The sequence below is a fragment of the Neofelis nebulosa genome, chromosome 8 (assembly GCF_028018385.1).
Source record: "Neofelis nebulosa isolate mNeoNeb1 chromosome 8, mNeoNeb1.pri, whole genome shotgun sequence".
Taxonomy (NCBI): Eukaryota; Metazoa; Chordata; class Mammalia; order Carnivora; family Felidae; genus Neofelis; species Neofelis nebulosa.
Window position 1 is genome coordinate 142,755,663 of NC_080789.1, and position 20,866 is coordinate 142,776,528.

At 38.2% G+C, this 20,866-nt stretch overlaps 1 protein-coding gene across 15 annotated transcripts in view; it reads right to left on the reverse strand.

The window, feature by feature from the left end:
• Positions 1-20,866, reverse strand: part of ZMYND11 (zinc finger MYND-type containing 11) — a 134,621-nt gene that overhangs the window by 72,758 nt on the left and 40,997 nt on the right. For 13 of the 15 annotated variants that reach the window (XM_058682064.1, XM_058682063.1, XM_058682062.1 and 10 more), the window contains exon 2: positions 2,035-2,169. In XM_058682064.1, coding sequence (XP_058538047.1) covers positions 2,035-2,150 — 116 coding nt within the window. In that variant the 5' untranslated portion in view covers positions 2,151-2,169. Of the gene's footprint in view, positions 1-2,034; positions 2,170-3,098; positions 3,231-20,866 lie in introns of those variants that run through there. The other 2 variants (XM_058682065.1, XM_058682077.1) reach the window with 2 other exon arrangements.

The following is a 20,866-nucleotide window of genomic DNA, read 5'->3' on the forward strand; positions in this document are numbered from 1 at the left end:
CAGGAATTCGCCATATGTGTAAAAATTAAAAGGTAACTCTATGTTCAGCCTCCGCTGTAAGTAAGCGGAGCAACTCGATTTTAAGTTAATCTAAGACTTGAAAAGCCACCTGTCTTCCTATCATGGGGCAACGCTTCTCCCAACCTGCCTTGGCCAGGGTAGTGACAAGGACACCAGCTCAACCCAGGAGCTAAGGCAGCAGGCCAGGCGGTTAGGCAGACAGCTCCTCCTTGGGGCTGATGGCCTGGTAGGAAACTAATGACACACAGGCTGTGCCAGAAACAGTGTTGTCTGGTTCTTCTTTGTACCATCAAGCGCACCCGTAACAGAAAGGAAGAAGGTCCTCTCAGACGAAATGGAAGAGACATCGGCCACCACTCTTAAACAGTTACCCGCTGGTTAATTTTTTTTCATCTTTAGATGACACTAATAAAACAATAATTTTTGGTAGGTGAATACATTTATTCATATGTATCTTAAGATCTACGGACCTGAGGTCATGGAGGAAAGTCAGCCTTGGCAGCCTGAACGCTGAGCTGACGGAGAAGGGAGAAAAGAGAATGCTTATCAACAATCCCTAATGCAGAAAGGGCACGACACGGTGTGCGCTCCTCCTTACAAACCTCTTCTCTCTCACGAGAGCGCACACAGATGTCACATCACCTGCGCGGCACCTGCACCACCACTGCCATCAACTAGCGGCCACCTTCGCGGTCCAACTATGGACGCCTGGCACCAGGAGACGCCTTCAAGGCTCCCAGAGCAGATGCCGGCCCAGGGAGGAGGAAGTGCCTCCAACACCGGGACAGTTCTGTCAAACTGGGATGACCTGAAGTTTAAAATTTAAACCCAAAGAGCAGCATCTTATTTCCACATCCTTCTGTAGGTAATTTTGACAGACATAAACTATGTTTTTAAAAAATCCCAACCACAGGAAAATACATATGGCTGTTATTCTTGAGGTTTTGAAAACATGTTTTTATGCCAATACCATCTCACTATAACCTATACTTTGTAAAACACCCCCAAATTATTTGTTTTATAAAAACATGCTAATTTAAATTTAATTATAATGTGCTCTTTATTTTATTCTTATTTTCCATACAAGTGTTACCGAATATTTTTATGCTAGTGGCCCTCAGGAGCTAGGACATGTACATAGCAACTTTAAATGCGGACTTAGAGCAACACATGGCACTATTCTTTCTCCTTCTCTGGTCCCTGCCCTCTCGAGTAAACTTTATAATCTTAACAGAATGTAAGTAAGAGACAAAAATATGTGGTATTCAATTTTGTTACTTATTAATAAAGGCAGAAATAAGCACTAAATGAACTTTTGTAAATCACTTGTTTCCACTTTTACACATAGCATCTAAGGAATGTGTAGAAAATAAAGAAATTCTATCTAAATTACCAAAAAATATCATTCAACCATTTAAAAAAAAGATGGATTTAGCTTTATTCCCTTAAAAATACTCAGAGAAACAAAGGAACAAAAGCAAGTTCCATTTGAAGACTCTGTTATAATCAGTATGTAACAGGTAAGTAGAGAATTCATAAAGTATTCTGATAATTTTCTATCCTGAATCTTGGTCTACCAAAGTAATGTAATTTCCAAAACACAGAATGAAATGGTCAGAAAGTCCTGGTTAGTGGACTAGGGACCAACATGTGTGACAGTGAACACTCAACAAACAGCACACTGGTTTTAGACAGTTTACGCAAAAGCAAAGCCTTTTTGATAAAAAAGACATAAAGATCTGTTCCCAAGAGTTAAAAAATCTTTGAGAACTAAAAAGCTATTGTAAGTAGTACACACTGGTATTTTACTTCTCTAATATTTCTTTACAAAACATCTAAACACAAGTTGCCTATGCTTCTGTATTATTTTTCTAATAAGTTACATATAAGGCAAAAAGTGACTGTTACTTTGTAATGCGTTGATGAGCATAATAAATAAGTTGGTTTTAGACCTTTGCCCCCCAAAAATCTTATAGGAAACTTCACAAGGATATTTTTGCTTAAATTACTCACTTTGTAATACGGTCAATGTTGGCAATTTGCTTCTGGTTCCGTATAATCTCAATGGCTGCCCAAAGATGCTGGATAGCTTTCGTATCCGCCTGTCGTCTTTTTGTTAAACGTGCCATGACCTGTTCACTTCTTTAACTGTAGGAATACACAAAAACATAAGGAAAAAATATATGGATTACAAGATGCACCTCTATCAGTATAAGTGAGTAACAGTCTCAGCACGTCCTGACTCCTGGTGAGGACACTACTGTAGTATGGAGTATGACAACCTTTCTACTATATTTTCTACACCTACATTACCAATTACCTCATAAAAATTGTCATTTGCTTCATTATTTCATTAAAAAATGTCATTTTAAGACCAAAGAATTAAAAAGGTCTTCCCAATAAGGGTTAGTAGTCATCCTATACTAACGTATTAAAAAAATGCATATCTTATTCTAAAGCAAAAGCAGAACATAAAATTTCATTTTTTGATAATACATTGTGTATAATTTGACAGACCAATATAAATGGATTCAAATGTCCTTATTCTTTGGTATTTTATTATACTCAGGGTTTTAAATTTTGAATTTTATAAAACCATGCTGATAAATGACAACATTCTTTTTTTTTTTTCCCCAAATAAAACCATAAACAGAAACTGTAAGATAGTTATTTCTGGCTGAGGTGTGAAAGGCTGGGAGCTGGTGTCCCAGAGGACATGGGTGGATCCACATCTGCGTGAATGTTCACATGCTTGGGCTGGCGGGGGCGGGGAGGGGGGGGTTGTTCATTGTATCACTCAGAAACAACATCGCTGTTTCATTCAAATTTCAATATTCTGAGCGAAGTGAGGAAAATGGTCACTGGCTGTGTTCTGGCAGGTGTACGGGGAACACGACTGAGCCAACAGTGCTGCAGGAGAGGCTCATGCATACAACTGGACTCCCAGCTGGGCACAGAGGGGCTGGACTGTCAGCAGTGTCCTCGGCCCTGAGACACCTGATCCCTACATCGTCACATGGGTTAGCATTTGGCCACCCTTAGGGATAAGGTGAACATCAAACCCCCCCTGACCTGACCTTTCCTATCTTGTAAGGGTGGGAATGAGTGAAGGAACTCATTCTTGGCACTTTCCTGTGTTCCAGGACTGGCCAGCAGAGCCTACAGGTCTCCGTGTTCTCTGCCTCTACGTTTCTCTTCAGAGCCAAGTCCGTTCTCCCTCTTTCTCTGACACACCCAAACAAAACCAGCAGTCGCCCATGAGTGTGGGGTCAGTCAGCCTCCTGGAATAAGGTATTTTTCAAATTGCATTACTAACAGAAGAATTCTGAACACGTTTGAAGGTATTCTTGAATATCCTACTTCTTCCCACCACTACTTGTAATATTTGCAAACTTTGCTCCACATAGAAAATAAGCAAAAAATAAAGCCAGCATTCAAATTTTAAAGAAAACTAAGGAAAATCAGTTGGGTTCAGTACAGACTTAGACGTAGAATTAAAAGGTAGTAACAATTATAATTTATGAATGTGTGTTTAGAGAGAAACCACTATGTATCAGTATAAGTGCGCTGTTAAGCAATGCCAACTTTCTGAATCTGACCAGCGTTTCGGTAAGGAATTGTCTGGCAAGAATGTAAAGTATGTTACAGAGTGACATCTAATGGTGAACTATGGTACTATACGTTGTCAGGTTATACAGATGCTCACTTCAACCCTACTTACATACTTAAAAGTAAGTATTTTCAAAAACTGAGAACTGAGGGTTGATGGGGGGTGGGAGGGAGGGGAGGGTGGGTGATGGGTGTTGAGGAGGGCACCTTTTGGGATGAGCACTGGGTGTTGTATGGAAACCAATTTGACAATAAATTTCATATATTGAAAGAAAAAAAATAAAATAAAATAAAAAAAGAAGGAAAAAAAAGTAAGTATTTTCTGTGCTCGATAGATACACTGAATTATCTAAAAATGAAAAAACTGTAGTCCTTGCCAGAAATGGCCTAAAACTGGCAGAGGAAGTTTGATATATACATGAACTACTGTAAGGTCAGAGAGGACCAACATGGTCCAGAATACATGCCAGGAGAATCTACACAAGGGGGACACTACTTCTAGATTAGGTAACACTACAGAATGGTAGATATGTGGGGGAACACAAGAGGAATTTCCTTAATTTCTTTAAAAGATAACTGGCTGTTTAAAGCAAAGATACAATTGTTAGATCTCATTAGGTTTATGACATGTAGAAGTAAAAGAGAGGAAATGTGACACAAAGGGTTTAAGAGTAGTAAGTAATCATATCATTGTAAACATGTAATTTAACTTGCATTTTTCCTAAGTACATATATGAAAAATTAAGAATGATTTATTCAGAACTACAAGAAATATATAAAACCAAAGCTAGTGTTTTAAAATAACGCCATATAGTAAATATAACTATTTATATGACATAACAACCAAAAGAATACAGTGGGGACACTAATAGCAGAAACTCTACAAGTGAGGTCACTTAATTGCTAGAAATGGTTAAACTCAAGACTCAAGAATTAAGCAGCACACACTTCAGAAAACACGTAAAGTTAAAACCAAAGAGTTTTGAGATCTGCCTGAACTGAGTCAACATAGGTACACACATCACAAGGAAGACACTCAGGAGCCCAAGGAGAGCCTTGCAAAGAACACAGACCCATGAAAGGAGAGCACGATGATGTCTGAGACACATCATAAAAGCACCAAAGTACAACCACTGAGATTTTCCTTCTTATGAAATCTAAAATCATTGTTTGGTAACATAGTTCAGACATGCCTGTTATAGATGCTCTGGCAATATAGCAGTAAAACAGATAAAAGTCCTTCTGTTGTTGACTTAACGTGATTAATAACGTGGCTAGATATTAAACACAGATAGCAATTTGTCTGTTCATCAATAAAATCCTAGGAAATGAGTGTCTCAGTTCCCATGTACAGACAGCTTCTCATTTAAGGTCTTCACTGATGTGAACACACCCAAGTCTGCAGCCCTCTCTCCTGAATGCATATTACTACTAAACTGAACCCCTCAAAATTCCAAAGTCTGCCCGAAACACTGGACCTTGGTCCCCTTGGTTAAGCTGTGCTCTGCCCTCTCCTTGCTGGGACTTGAGCAACTGTCCATGCAACTGTCTCTGACTGACCTTTCCTCTAGGATCACACTAAAGCAAACTCAACTCTTCCATATTCTAATATTTTAATAATATGTCTCTTACAGACATACTGCCTTGTGCAAATAATTATAAATTCCTCAGAAGATCCATCAGTTCCACTAAGAAGGGACAGGCTTCATCTTTCATCTACCTTCCAAGGTGGCCTCAGAGGGACATGATAGACAAAAAAAGAAAAAACAAAAAAATCCCTCCTCAATCTTTTCGGCTCCCCTTAGGAAGATGAGCTCCTTCAGAAAGTGATTCTCAAGAGGCTTATAGTTTAAAAAATAAAATACAAAACCAAACACTTCCCACTAATTTCCCCCCAATTTCTCTTACTGTGGTAAAATAGACATAACATAAACCAGCATCACCATTTTTACATGTACGGTTCACTGGCATTAACCACATCTACAATGTCCTGAAGCAGTCACCACCATCCAGTCACATAACTCACTTCATCTTGTGAAACTGAATCTCTGCACCCGTTAGTCCCTAAGTACTTCCCCTCCTCCCCCAACGCCTGGCACCCACTGTACTACTTCGACTTGGTGACGAATCTAAGTACCTTAGCATTGTGGAATTAGAAGTGGAATTAGACAGTTTTTGTCCTTCTGTACCTGACATATTTCACTTAACAAAATGTCCTCAATGTTCACCCACGTTGTAGCAGGTTACAGAATTTTCTTCCTTTTTAAGGCTGAATATTATTCCATTGCACATATACATTGCATTTTGTTATCCACTCATCTGTGATGAACACTTGGGTTACTTCCACGTTTAGCACATAACATAGCTATGAACTCATGTGTACAAATATGTCTTTGAGATCCTGCTTTTGATATACCCAGAAGCATAACTGCCATGTGAACTGGCAATTACATGTTTTATTTTTTAAACACCCACCAAACTGTTTTCCACAGCAGGTGCACCCTTTTACTTTCCTGCCAGTAGTGCACAAGGTTCTAATTTCTCCACATTTTCATCAACACTTATAATTTTCTGGTTTTGATACGAGCCATCCTAATGGGTCTGAGTTGGTCCAAGTAACTGTGGCAAGCCCCCAGGCGATACTGATATTCTCTACCCATACAAATCCAGATTTAATGCAATCCCTTCCATCTGTGTATCTTTTTTTTTTTTTATGAGAGAGAGAGAGAGAGAGAGAGAGAGAGAGAGAGAGAGAGAGAGAAAGCACGAGCAAGGGAGGGACAGAGAAAGAGGGAGAGAGAGTCTTAAGCAGACTCCATGCTGTTAGTACAGAGCCTGACGCAAAGCTCGATCCCCCAAACTGTGAGATCATGACCTGCCTGAACCAAAACAGAGTCGGATGCTTAACCAACTGAGCCACCCAGGCGCCCGGTATCTTCTTTAACATCATGCAAATGCTACAAACGGGGAAAAAAGAGAGTAAGAGAAATCAATCAGGAAATTAAAAATAAGCAAAATTAAGTAATACAATGCTTGCAGATAAATACATATATGGGCAAACTTTTTATTGCAGAAGTGATAAACGTGAAAAGGAAATTGAAAGAATGGGAGGCTGAGAAAACAGTGTACCCAACAGGACCACACTGGGAGGACACACATAATCAAGTGTGTTCTGAAGTTTGCTTCCAGTGGTGAGTGGGTCCAGGTTTTTGTCTTATGTTGTCTAACAAATATGTTTTGTAAATATTTTGACATATTTACATCAAATATTCCATGAAACTTAAAACTAAATCCAATTGTATATATGTATTGATTACTTAGGTTAGGTTGAAATTTTCCCACAATCTACTAGTAATTTCAAATTACTTTTCATTGATAGCCTATTCATAGCATTTTCCTATTTAGATATTAATGTCTTTATATATTAAGATTATTCCTAAAATACTTTTCTTAGTAAACACTAAATGAAATTATATGGAAATCTAGCTAACCATGAATTCTTTTATGTTAACTTTTCTGATTATAAGTCCTTCCACATTCAAGTCAGAAAAAATATTCAAATGTATTTCCCTGGTTTTGTTCTGTTTTTGCTTTTTAGAGAGAGAGAGTGAGTGGTATAAGGAGCGAGAGAATCTTCAGCAGGGTCCACACCCAGCATGGAGCTTGACATGGAGCTCAATCTCACAACCCTGAGACCATTACCTAAGCTGAAATCGAGTTGGACCCTTAACTGACTGAGCCACCCAGGCACCTGTGTTTTAATTTTTTTAAACATTGACTTTTTAATCCGTCTGAGAATAACTTTTTATAATGTAACACTAATAAACATTGTGTTATAGATCAGTTTTAGGTTCATAGCACAACTCAGCAGGACATACCAGGAATCCCATGTCCCCACGCACCTGCCCCCCCCCCACCTTATCAACACCCCAAACCAGAAACGACATTTGTTACAATCAAGAAACCTGCACTGGCATACCAGTATTTTCCCCAAAGCCCATGCTTCAGCTCATGGTTGGTTCACTCTTGGTGCCATACACCCTACGGGTTTTCACATACACATTAAGACAAGTATATACCATCAAAGTATCACCCAGAATAGTTTCCCTGCCTAAAAATCCTTTGTGTGCCACCTACTCATCCCTCCGTGTCCCCAATTCCTGGCAACCACTGATTTTTTTTTTTTTTTTACTGTCTCCATCATTGGCCTTTTCCAGAATGTCCTATAGCTGGAATCATACAGTACGTGGCCTTTTTGGATTGACTTCTTTCACTTGGTACTATGCATTTAAGATTCCTCCGTATCTTTTCACAGTTTGACAGTTCATTTCCTTTTAGTGCTGAATATTCCATTGAACGGACATAACACAGTTCATCCATTCACTGACTAGAGAATATCTTGGTTGCTTCCATATTTTGGCAATTATGAATTAAAGCTGCTATCAACAACCCTGTAAAGATTTCTATGTGTACATGGTCAGCTTTTTTGATAAATAATGAGGGCAACTGCTGGATGGTAAGAGTATGTTTAGTTTTGTAAGAAAACGGCCTTCCAAAGTGGCTGCACCATTTAGCGTTCCCACCAGCAATGACTAAATTCCCATGGCTCCACATTCTCATCAGCAATTGGTGTTTTTTGGATTTTAGCCATTCTAAAAGATGTGTAGTGAGAAATTAATGTTGTTTTAATTTGCAATTCTCTTATGACATAGGATGTTGAACATCTTTTCACACACTTACTTTTTACCTCTATCTCATCTTTGGTGAGATGTAAGTTCAAATTTTTTGTTCATTTTTTAATCGCATCCATCTTCTTACTTGTTTATGAGTTCTTTGTACATTTCAGGGCACTTGGGTGGCTCAGTCAGTTGAGCATCCAGCTCTTGATTTCAGCTCAGGTCACAATCTGGTGGTTCGTGAGTTTGAGCCCTCAGTCGGGCTCTGCACTGACATGGTGGAGCCTGTTTGGGATTCTCTCTCTCCTTTCTGCCTCACACCCCTGCACGTGCTTGCTCTCTCAGGGTAAATAAACATTAAAAAAAAAAAAAAAGTTCTTTGTACATTTTGGTAATGGTCCTTTAGCAGGTGTCTTTCACAAATATTCCCCCAGTCTGTGGCTTGTCCTCTCATTCTCTTCAAAGTTTTAATTTCATCAAGTCCAACTTATCAACTATTACTTTCAAGGGTCGTGTCTTGGTGTTGTTACTAAAATGTCACTGCCATACTCCAGGGCACCTAAGCTGTCTCCTATGTTATCTTCTAGAAGTTTTACATTTTAGGTCTATGATTCTATTCATTTTGAATTAATTTTGATGAAGGGTACAAGGTGTGTCTAGATTCTTCTTTTTTTTTTTTGGCATATGGATGCAGTTGTCCCACCATTATCTGATGAAGAGATTATATCTGTTCCATCGTACTACCTTTGCTCTTTTATCAAAGATCAGTTGGTTATATTTATGCAGGTCTACTTCTGGGCTCTGACATCTGTTCCATTGATGTATTTGTTGCTTTACCAATACCACCCTGTCCTCATTGTGTAGGCTATTCTGGATCTCTTGCCATTCCATATGAATTTCAGAACCACTAGGTTGATATCCAAAATATGACTTCCTGGGATTTTCATTGGGACTGCACTGAATCTATACCATAGATCAAGTTGGGAAGAACTGACGTGTTGACAATATTAAGTCTTCCTATCCCTGAACAAGAGTTCTCTCTACACTTATTTTTTTTTTCATCAGAATTTTGTTTTCCTCATATAGATCTTACACATATCTTGTTAGGTTTATACCTAAATATTCCATTTGGGGGGCGATAATATAAATGGTGATGTGTTTTTAACTTCACATTCAACTTGTTCATTGCTGATATATAAGAGAGTGATAGGCTTTTATATATTGTTATATATTAACTTTGCTATAATTATTAGTTCCAGGTGCCTATCAATTCTTTCAGATTTTCTGTGTAGACAATCATGTCATCTGTAAACAAAAATAGTTTTCTCTCTTCCAAATTTCTATACTTCTATTTCCTTTTCTTGTCTTATTGCTTTCGCTCGGACTTCCAATACCATGTTGAAAAGGGCATGGTAAGAAGAGACATCCTTGCTTTGTTCCTGATTTCATCAAGAAACTTGTGTTTCTCATCATTAAGTATGATGATGTTAGTGTAGAACTTTTGTAGGTAATTTCTATTCCTAGTTTGATTGAAGTTTTTATTATAAATGAGTGCTGGATTTCGTCAAATGATTTTTATGCATCTATTAACAGGCTAAAGAAAAATTACATTATTTTAATAGATGCATAAAAATCAAGAACCCATCTGGGTCTGGTGCTTTCTGTTTTGGAAGGTTATTAACTACTGATTCAATTTCTTCTATAAAGGTGTAAACAGGTTATCTATTTCTTCTTGCAGGGGTCTTGCCAGATTATGCCTTTCAAGAAATTGATCTATTTCATCTGTTATCAAGTTTGTGGGCAGAGAGTTGTTCACAGTATTCCTTTACTATACTTCTATGGTCTAGAGGATCAGTAGTGATAGCTTTTCTTTTACTTCTTACATTAATAATTTGTGTCTTTGTTTCTAAGGCTTGTATAGAGACTTACTGATTCTATTGATCTTTTCAAACAACTAGCTTTTGACTGCATTGATTTCTCCACTGATTTCCTACTTAGTTTCATTTTTCTGCTTTAATTCTTGCTATTTCTTTTCCTCTGCTTACTTTGGGTTTAATTTTCTTTTTCTTGTGTCCTAAGGTGGAAGCTTAGAATATTGGTTTTAGATGTTTCTTCTTTTCTAATATATACATTCAATGCTATAAATTTCCCTGTAAGCATTACTTTTGTTGTATTCTACAAATTTTGATAAGATATACTTTCATTCTCATTTACATTTAATTCAAATCTAAAAAATTTTTTTAGATTTCGTTTCCAGCCTATATGTTGTTTAATGTTGAAGTATTTTGAGATTTAAAGCGATTTTTCTGTTTTCTTGAATTTTTGTTTGTTTTAAGAGAGTGCACCCAAGAAAGGGAGAGGGGTAGAGGGGGAGGGAGAGAGAGGCAGGGGAGGGAGAGAATTCCAGACAGGCTCCACATTCAGTGCAGAACCCGATGGGACCTCAATCCCACTACCCTGGGATCATGACCTGAGCCAAAATCAAGAGTCAGACGCTCAACCCAGCCACCCCTCTTGATTTCTATTTTAATTCTATTGTGGTCTAACAACAGATATTGCATGATTTCTAAATTTTTTTAATTTATTGAGTTTTACGGCTGAGGATGTGAATGATCCATGTGAGCTTAAAATGTATATTCTTTTGTTGTAGGATGAGGTAATCTATAGATATTGATGATATTCAATTAATATTGTTGAGTTCAACTGTGTGCTTATCTCCTGCCTACTGCACCTGTCCATTTCTGAGAGGGGTGTTGAAATCTCCAATATACCAGTGCATTCATCTACCGCTTCTTGCAGTTCTAATAGTTTTTGCCTGAAATACTTTGACACACTGTTGTTAGGCACATACACATTAAGAACTGTTATACCATCTTTGAGTATGAATCTCTTCACATAATGCTCTTCATACCCATTAATATTCCTTGCTTTGACATCTGCTCCATCTGAAATTAGTATAGCTATTCCAACTTTGTTTTCATTAGTGTCAGCATGGTATTAGCTTTTCTATCCCATTTATTTTCATCTACTAGTGTATATTTAAAAAAAATTTTTTTTAATGTTTATTTTTGAGACAGAGCATGAACAGGGGAGGGGCAGAGAGAGAGAGGGAGACACAGAATCCGAAGCAGGCTCCAGGCTCTAAGCTGTCAGCACAGAGCCCAACACAGGGCTCGAACCCACAGACCATGAGACCATGACCTGAGCCGAAGTCGGAGGCTCAACCAACTGAGCCACCCAGGCGCCCCACTATTAGTGTATATTTAAAATGGATTTCTTGTAGAAAACACACGGTTGGGGCGCCTGGGTGGCGCAGTCGGTTAAGCGTCCGACTTCAGCCAGGTCACGATCTCGCGGTCCGTGAGTTCGAGCCCCGCGTCAGGCTCTGGGCTGATGGCTCGGAGCCTGGAGCCTGTTTCCGATTCTGTGTCTCCCTCTCTCTGCCCCTCCCCCGTTCATGCTCTGTCTCTCTCTGTCCCAAAAATAAATAAAAAAAAAAACGTTGAAAAAAAAAAAAAAAAAAAAAAAAAAAAAAAGAAAACACACGGTTGGGTCCTATTTTTTAATTAACTCTGACAATCTCGTCTTTTAATTGTTACATTTTAACCATGTTGTCTAAGGTGGTTATTTGCTATAATTGAATTAATGTCTATCATATTTGTTGCTGTTTTCTATGCCTTTGTTCCCCGTGCCTGCTTTTGATTTCCACCCATATTCTCTTTTGTCATTTTGCATACTTTATATGCATCTATTTTTTTCTATAGTAGCATATTAATTTTACTTTTTTTGTTGTTACTTTTTAGTGGCTGCCCCAAATATTGCAATATACATTTAAAACTAACCATGTCTATTTTTAAATAACACTATTTAGATTTACAGGTAGAAGTACCTATTAACAAAATGTTCCTAATACCTCTCTTCTGTACCTTTTATCATTGTTGTCATTCCTTTCACTTATGCATGAGCATACATAAATATCTAGATGCACACAAGCACATAAAAGTACATTGTTGCTATTGGGAACAAACTTATCTTTTAGATCAATTAAGAATAAGAAAAACAGGTTTATTTTACCCTTACTCAATTTCCAATGATCTTCTATGTATGTTTGAGTTTCTGACATGTATCCTTTTCCTTCTAAAGAACTTCATTTAACATTTCTTCCAAGGCAGGTCTACTGGCAACAAATTCTGTCAATGTTTGTCTCATAAGTACTTCTCCACTTCTGGAAGGACAGTTTTGCAGGATATACAATTCTAATTTGGTGATGGAGGGGAGCGGGCGCGGGGGGGTGGGCAGGTTCCTCTCAATACTTTCAATATTTCACTCTGTTTTCTCGCTTGCATGGTTTCGGAGAAGAAATCTGATGTATTTATTATTTCTGCTCCTTTATAAGTAAGGTGTTTTTTTTTCCTTTGGCTTCTTTAGGATTAATCTTTGATTTTCTGAGGTCTGAAAATGATATACCTAGGTGTGGTTTTGACAGCATCTATTCTGCTAGGTATTCTCTGAGCTTTTTGATCTGGTTGGACATTAATTTGGGGAAATCTGTTATCATGAATGCTTCAAATATTGCTTTTGTTCTTCTGTCTTCTCCTGTGGCTTTCCCATTTTGCGTATGATATACCTTTTGTAGTTGTCCCATTGTCCTTGCATGTTTTTTTTCCTTCAGTCTTTCTGCTCTTTGCTTTTCAGTTTTAGAAGTTTACTGTCATATCCTTAAGTTCAGAGATTCCTTCCTTAGCCATGTCCAGTCTACTGATCCCATCAAAAGTAGTCTTCATTTCCATTGCAATGTGTTTGTACTCTAGCATTTCTTTTTGGTGTTTTTAGACTTTTCATCTGTTTACAGTATTCATCTAATTTTGCATGTTTTCTATTTTTTTACATTAAAGTCCCTAGCCTATTAATCAGTTGTTTTTTTGGTTTTTTTGTTTGTTTGTTTGTTTTTTTTACCTCCTGTTCTGATAATTCCAATATCCTTGCCATGTTGACCCAGGTTCAGATACTTGTTAAAGTCCTGTGTTTGTTTTGCCTTTGAGTATGCCTTGTATTTTCCTTTGAAAGGTAGACGCTGGGGCACCTGGGTGGCTGAGTTGGCTGGCATCCAAGCAGGTCATGACCTCACGGTTTCTGAGTTCAAGTCCCATGTCAGGCTCTGTGCTGACAGCTCTGTGTCTCCCTCTCTCTCTCTGTCCCTCCCCGACATGTTCTCTCAATAATGAACATTAAAAAAGAGAGAGAGAGAGGTGGAATGTACTAAGTAAAAGGAACTGCATAAGCAGGTGTTTAGTAATTCAGTGTAAAATGTGGGAAGGGAATGCTTTCTCTATATAGTCCCAGGATTAGTCTCAGTGTTTTGGTGAGCCTGTGCCCATACACTGCGAACTTGACAAGTACTTCTCACTTTTATTTACCCCATTAGGTGGAACAGGATTGCTAGGAGTGAGCTGGACTTGGGTATTTCTCTTCCCTAGGTCAGTCAGGCTCTGGTGAAACTTTCTCTAGCGGTCAGGCCTTGTTAAGAACAGAATGTTCTGGCAGACTTTAAAACGGTTCCTCTCCCCCTGACCCCAGTCGCAATGGAACCACAAGGGCATTTTTTGTCCTATATTCACTAGAAGGACCTGGGAGAGCTCCTGGAGATAAGTCTTACAAAAGTGTGGGGGGGCCCTATGATGCTGGTCCCCCTGGATTTTTAACTCAGACTTGTCCACGCTGAGCCTCCAGGAGTTCATCAATCACATTCAGGTTTTCTTACCCAGCAATGGTTCCTGCAGATGTTTCTGCTGGTGGGTTTCTGCTCTGGTAAGTTTTGATTCTATTTGCCTTTCTGCCTCTCCAACTTCTGTGGCAGCCATTTGTCCTGTGGCCTTCCTGCTCTCATAATCTCAGTAGATTTGTTGGTTTTTCAGTTCAGTTCTTGTTATTAGGATGGAGTGGCAAATCCAAGCATCTTACATGCCCAAACGGAAACCGTGGGGTAAAATATAGAAGGTTACCCCAGAGAGGTAATCAATTGCATTGGCATGGTTTACTGAAAGATTTCTTTCTTCTCTAATGAACGGTGTTACCTTTCTAATCATACATAAAATTTTAATCTACACTAGCATTAGTTTCTTTGATGTGTTTGGTCTTTTGTTAGTCTCTCACAATTTTATTTATTATAACTGGCTTTATTATTAGTTATTATTCAGTTAAAGTTACAATTAAATTGTATTCAGTTATTATTTATTATACCAACTTAACATATGTAAAATCTACAATTACAATTCATTCCATGTCTCTATTGATTGCTACATAATTATTTTATATACATTACCCAACATCAAGTTTTCTAAAAGCAGGCCATATATTTCAAACTTTATGCCCTTAACAAGTTGTACCACAAAGTATACAATATAAGCACTTACTGATTGAATACATTCCCCAACAAGCCCTGAAATTAAACAAATAAATAAAAATAAAAGGAGAAGAAATAAAGCTAGTCTAGTCTATGATAATAAGTGGCTGGCTACCAAGTGTCAAGACTAAAGAGCAACTATATTCCCTCAAATACCCCAAAGCAATCCGTTGCTGTCCAATTTCCATATGTAACAAGTATAGAATGTGGAGAGCTGGCAAAACAGACACTCGAAGTAGATTTCCTAACAGATTTATTTAAAGCAAATTATACTAGTTTAGCAACAGAAAGTAACACCATTTAAATACTGATCACGATTCCTAATAACAACAAACGTATTTCAATTATTTTATTAGCCATACTAGTAAGGAAAAAAAAAAATCCTTCCAGACTCCTGGATTTGACAGAATACTACTTTAAAAAACAAAATGTATGTAGGAAAATAGAGGTTAACCCTTTGTTTATAACACCTTTATTGAGATATAATTCACATACTCTGTTTCACCCACCAAAAATCTACAACTCAGAGGTTTTGGGTATGTAGTATTAATTTTTAAACTATGGTACAGTATATGTAACATAAAACTTGCCATCTTAACCATTTTTAAGTGTACAGTTTAGTGGCATCATTCACGTGCTGATGGACACGTGCGTGGTTTCTGTAGTTTGGATACTGTGAAAAACTGCAATGAACACTGGCATACAAGTGTGTGTCCTGGTCCTGCTTTCAATTCCCTTTGGTATATCCCCAGAAGTGGGACTGCTGGATCATTAATTCTACATTCAAGATTTTACGAAACTGTATTCTACAGTGGCTACACCATTTTACATTACACAGGCAACATGTGAAAGTTCCAATTTCTCCACTTCCCAGCTGACACTTGCCATTCTGTTTTTTAATATAATTGCCAAGGTAGCTAACATACAGTGTATACGGTGTGCTCTTGGCTTTAAGAGTAGATTCCCATGATTCATCATTTACAGACAACACCCACTGCTCATCCCAACAAGTGCCCTCCCCAAAGCCCATCACCCATTTTCCCCTCCCCTCAGCCCCCATTTCAACCCTCAGTTCGTTCCTTATGGTTTGCCTCCCTCTCTGTACTTTTTTCCCTACCCTCCTCTTCCCCCATTGTCTTCTGTTAAGGTTCTCAAGTTCCACATATGAGTGAAAATACATGATATCTTTCTCTGGCTGATTTATTTCACTTGGCATAAAACCCTCCAGTTCCATCCACGTTGTTGCAAATGGCAAGATTTCATTTTCTCAATGCCAAGTACTATTCCATTGTATACATAAACCACACCTTCTTTATCCATTCATCAGTTAATGGACATTTGGGCTCTTTCCATAATTTGGCTATTGTTGATAGTGCTGCTATATGGGGTACATGTGCCCCGATAAATCAGCACTCCTGTATCCTTTGGATAAATTCCTAGTAGTGCTATTGCTGGGTTGTAGGGTAATTCTATTTTTAATTTTTCAAGGGAACTCCACACTGTTTTCCAGAGTGGCTGTACCAGTTTGCATTCCCACCAACAGTGCAAGAGGGTTCCCATTTCTCCACATCCTTGCCAACATCTGTTGTTTCCTGACTTGTTCATTTTAGCCACTCTGGTGTGAGATGGCATCTCAATGTGGTTTTAGTTGCCATCTTAGTAGGTGTGAAGTAGTATTTCATTGTAGTTTTGACTTGCATTTCCTTAACGACTAAGGATGTTGAGCATCTTTTCGTGTTCACTGGTTATCTATCCTCTTTGGGGAAATGTCTATTGGAGGCCTTTGCTCATTTTTAACTGTGTCATCTTTTTGTTGATAGGTTGAGGGGGTTCTTTACATATTCTAAATATTAACCCCTTATCCATATATTTTGCAAATATTTTCTCCCATTTTGTTATGTTTTCACTTTGATAATATCCTATGATTATGATGCACAAAAGTTTTTAGTTTGGATAAAGTATAATAGATATATCTTTTCTTTCATTGCTCTTGCTTTTCATGTCAATTCCAAGTAATATCTAAGGTATAAAGTATAAAGATTAACCCCTATGTTTTTTTCTAAGAAGTCTTACAGTTTTAGTTCTTCTGTTTCAGTCATTGAACCATTTTGAATTTTTGTCTATGGTATAGGGAAGGAATCCAAACTCATTCTTTTATATGTGGAAATCCAGTTATCCCAGCACCATCTTGTGAAGACACTATGGTTTCCTAATTGAATGGACTTAATTCCCTTGTCAAAAATCAATTGGCCAAACCTGGAAGACAGTATAGAGGTTCCTCAAAAAGTTAAAAATAGAATTACTCTATGAGGGGCACCCAGGTGGCTCAGTTTGTTAAGCATGTGACTCTTGATTTCAGGTCATGATACTTGGCTCAGGTCACGATACTAGGGTTGTGGGATCAAGCCCTGCACTGGGCTCCAATTTGAGTGTGGAGCCTGCTTAAGAGTGTCTCTCTCTCCCTCAGCCCCTCTCCCACACTTGCGGTCTCTCTAAACAACTACCCTATCATCCACTAATCACACTACTAGGCATTTATCCAAAGAATACAAAAACACTAATTAAAAGGGACATACACCCTGATGTTTATAGCAGCACTATCCACAATAGTCAAATGATGGAAGCAGCCCAAGTGTCCGTCAATAGATGAACAGATAAAGAAGATGTATATATACACAATGGACTATTACTCAGCCATAATAAAGGAGTTAGAGTATAACGTTAAGCAAAATAAGTCCATCAGAGAATAACAAACACAGTATGATTTCACTCATATGTGGAACTGAACAAAACAAATGAGCAAAGGGGAATAAAAAGAGGCAAATCAAGAAACAGAATCTTAACTACAGAGGACACTGATAGTTACCAGAAGGGAGGGGTGGGGGGATGGGTGAAGGGGATTAAGAAGTGTACTTGTCATGATGAGCACTGGGTGTGTGTGTGTGTGTGTGTGTGTGTGTGTGTGTATAAGTACTGAATCACTGCATTGTACACCTGAAATCAATATAACACCATAGGTTTACTATGCCAAAATTAAAACGAAAAACAAATCAATTGGCCAAATGTGTATGAATTTATTTCAGATTTCTAAATTCCATACGTCTATCCTTATGTCAGTACCACACTGTTTTGATTATTGTAGCTCTGAAGCAAGTTTCGACACAGTGAAGTGTGTGTCTTTCAATTTTGTTCTTTTTCAAGATCGTTTTAGCTATCCAGGGCCCTTTCAAATCCCACATGAATTTCAAGATTGGCTTTTTCGTTCTGGAGGGGAAAAAAAGGCCATTGGAATTTTCATGGGGATTGTGCCGAACTCTAAACTGCTTTGGGTAGTATTTAGTTTTCTCATCTATGAACCCAAGATGTCTTTCCATTTATTCTGGTCTTCTTTAATTTCCTTCTGCAATGTTTTATAATTTATAGTGTACAAGTCTTTCACCTCCAATGGTTAAGTTTACTCCTAGGTATTTTGTTCTTTTACATGCCAAGGTGAATGGAATTGCTTTAATTTCCTTTTCTGATTGTTCACTACTGGTGTACTGAAACCCAACTGATTACCCTACAACTTGGCTGAACTTATTAGTTCTAATAACTTTCTTGTGGATTTCTTTTGAATTTTCTAAACAATAGGACCATGTTAGCAAATACAGTTCCATTGCTTCTTTTCCAATTTGAATGCCTTTGATTTCTTTTCCTTGTCCAATTCCTCTCGCCAAGGTTGCCAGTACGATGTTGAACAGCAGTAATGAAAGCGGGCATCTTTGTCTTGCTCTTGCTCTTAAGGAGAACGGTTCCAGTCTTTCATCACTGAGTATAGTATTAGTTTGGGTTTTCATCAATGCCCTTTATCATGTTGAGGAAGGTCCTACAGGTCCTAGTTTTCAATTGATATAATACTTTTTTTCCTTCCTTCTACTAATGTGATGTATTACATTGATGGATTTCCTAATGTTGATCTATAACTTTCACCTGGTCATGGTGTCCATGTATGTGCTTCCCAAAACTCATGTGCTAAAAAAAAAAAAAAAAAAAACCTAGTGCCTGAAGTGATGGTATCCTAGGAGGTGTGTCCTTTAGAAGATGAGGAGAGTAGAGACTTCATGAATGGGATTAATGTCCTCATAAAAGTAGCCCCAGAGATATCTCTTGGTCCTTCTACCATGTACGACAGAAGGAGAATTCAATAGTCCACTGGGTTAGAAGGCCTGTAACTCAACCCTGCTGGCACCCTGAATGGACGCCCTGCCTCCAGAACTGTGAGAAATAAATGTCTATTGTTTATAAGCCACCCAGTTTGTAGCACTTTGTTACACACAGCAAACCAAATACACTGGTTTTACCATCATTTCACAAAATAAAAAATATTTTAATCATAATAAAATGGACCCGTATCAGAAATAATCTGTTATGTGAGAAAAATAGAAACAATACAATGAATACTTTTTTTTTTAATTTTTTTTTAACGTTTATTTATTTTTGAGACAGAGAAAGACAGAGCATGAACGAGGGAGGGTCAGAGAGAGAGGGAGACACAGAATCGGAAACAGGCTCCAGGCTCTGAGCGGTCAGCACAGAGCCTGACGCGGGGCTCGAACTCACAGACCGCGAGATCATGACCTGAGCCGAAGTCGGACGCTTAACCAACTGAGCCACCCAGGCTCCCCACAATGAATACTTTTTATGAATCTGAATTTATTCCCTTCAAAGGACTTATCTTTAACTTTTATCAGTCTCTGAATGAGTGTTTGCCACGAACCATCAAAGAAGTAGTATTTACCCCAGCATTATAAAAATTATTAGCTACAAGGGCACCTGGGTGGTTCAGTCAGTTAAGCGTCCGACTTCACCTCAGGTCATGATCTCACGGTCTGTGAGTTTGAGCCCCGCATCGGGCTCTGTGCCAACAGCTCAGAGCCTGGAGCCTGGTTCAGATTCTGTGTCTCCCTTTCTCTATCCTTCTCCTGTTCTCGCTCTCTCAAAAATAATAAACATTAAAAAAAAAAGTAAAACAACTATTTGCTACAGCCATATTTTGGTTAACAATATTTGAAAGGAAATCTATGAAAACTGAGATACATGAACTTATTAATTTATACCTGTTCTTTAAAAAAACATACATGTAATTACTTCGAAGAAAACTGAGTTGTGTATGACCAGTTAGGCATACAATATGTTCATTAGTTGTTGGAAATCTGAAATAAAATTTACTTCAGAATGCTGTAGTTTGGTAATAGCAAATTACCTGCTCATTAGAACCTGAAAAGATGAACTGAGAAGAAAAAACCTATTTGAAGGCATCAAACAGAGCACTGAAAACTTACAGAATTTAAGATTGAGGAAAACAGAAAACCAAGAGGTAAATCCTGTGTATAGAGTCACATTTCTCCTATACAAGCACCTGGCAGTTTTGAAAGCAGCAAAGCTTTCAGCAGACACAAGGCTAAGACGATTAAAATCAGCAGTGAGTGCCTACCACGAGGAGGGGAATATTGTAATCCCCCCAAATTTTAAATTCAGACACCAAAGTGCTGCATCCTACAAGTAAGAAAACTACAAAGAATTCATTCTTCACGCATAAAATAATTACCTAGCAAAAAATGAAAGTAGCTAATTAACTACAAAATTACCATTTTCTTAAACTTCAAATCATCTCAACTTCTGATGAGATTAATGTAATCCAGGACTACCGGGGACCCTAGCCGTCTGTCAGTCAGAAGCAAACATAAACCCTCTCTGGATAACATCCTCCTGAGTTTCAATTCACACCTATAGTTTTTCATTACAGGATCTGGAACACACGTAAAAATAACCAAATCCACAAAGAGTAAGACAGTATCACCAAAACAAGAAAAGCAAAACAAAAACAATACAAACTGCAGGAAGAGTTCTAGATGGTGAGGGATTAGACATGGCCTTTAAAATAACAACGCTTGGGGCGCCTGGGTGGCTTAGTCGGTTAAGCACCCGACTTTGGCTTGGGTCATGATCTTGCTGTTCCTGAGTTCGAGCCTCGCGTCTGTGCTGACAGCTCAGAACCTGGAGCCTGCTGGAGATGTGTGTGTGTGTGTGTGTGTGTGTGTGTGTGTGTGTGTGTGTGTGTCTGCCCCTCCCCTACTCGCGCTCTCTCTCTCTCTCAAAAGTAAACATAAAAAAAATT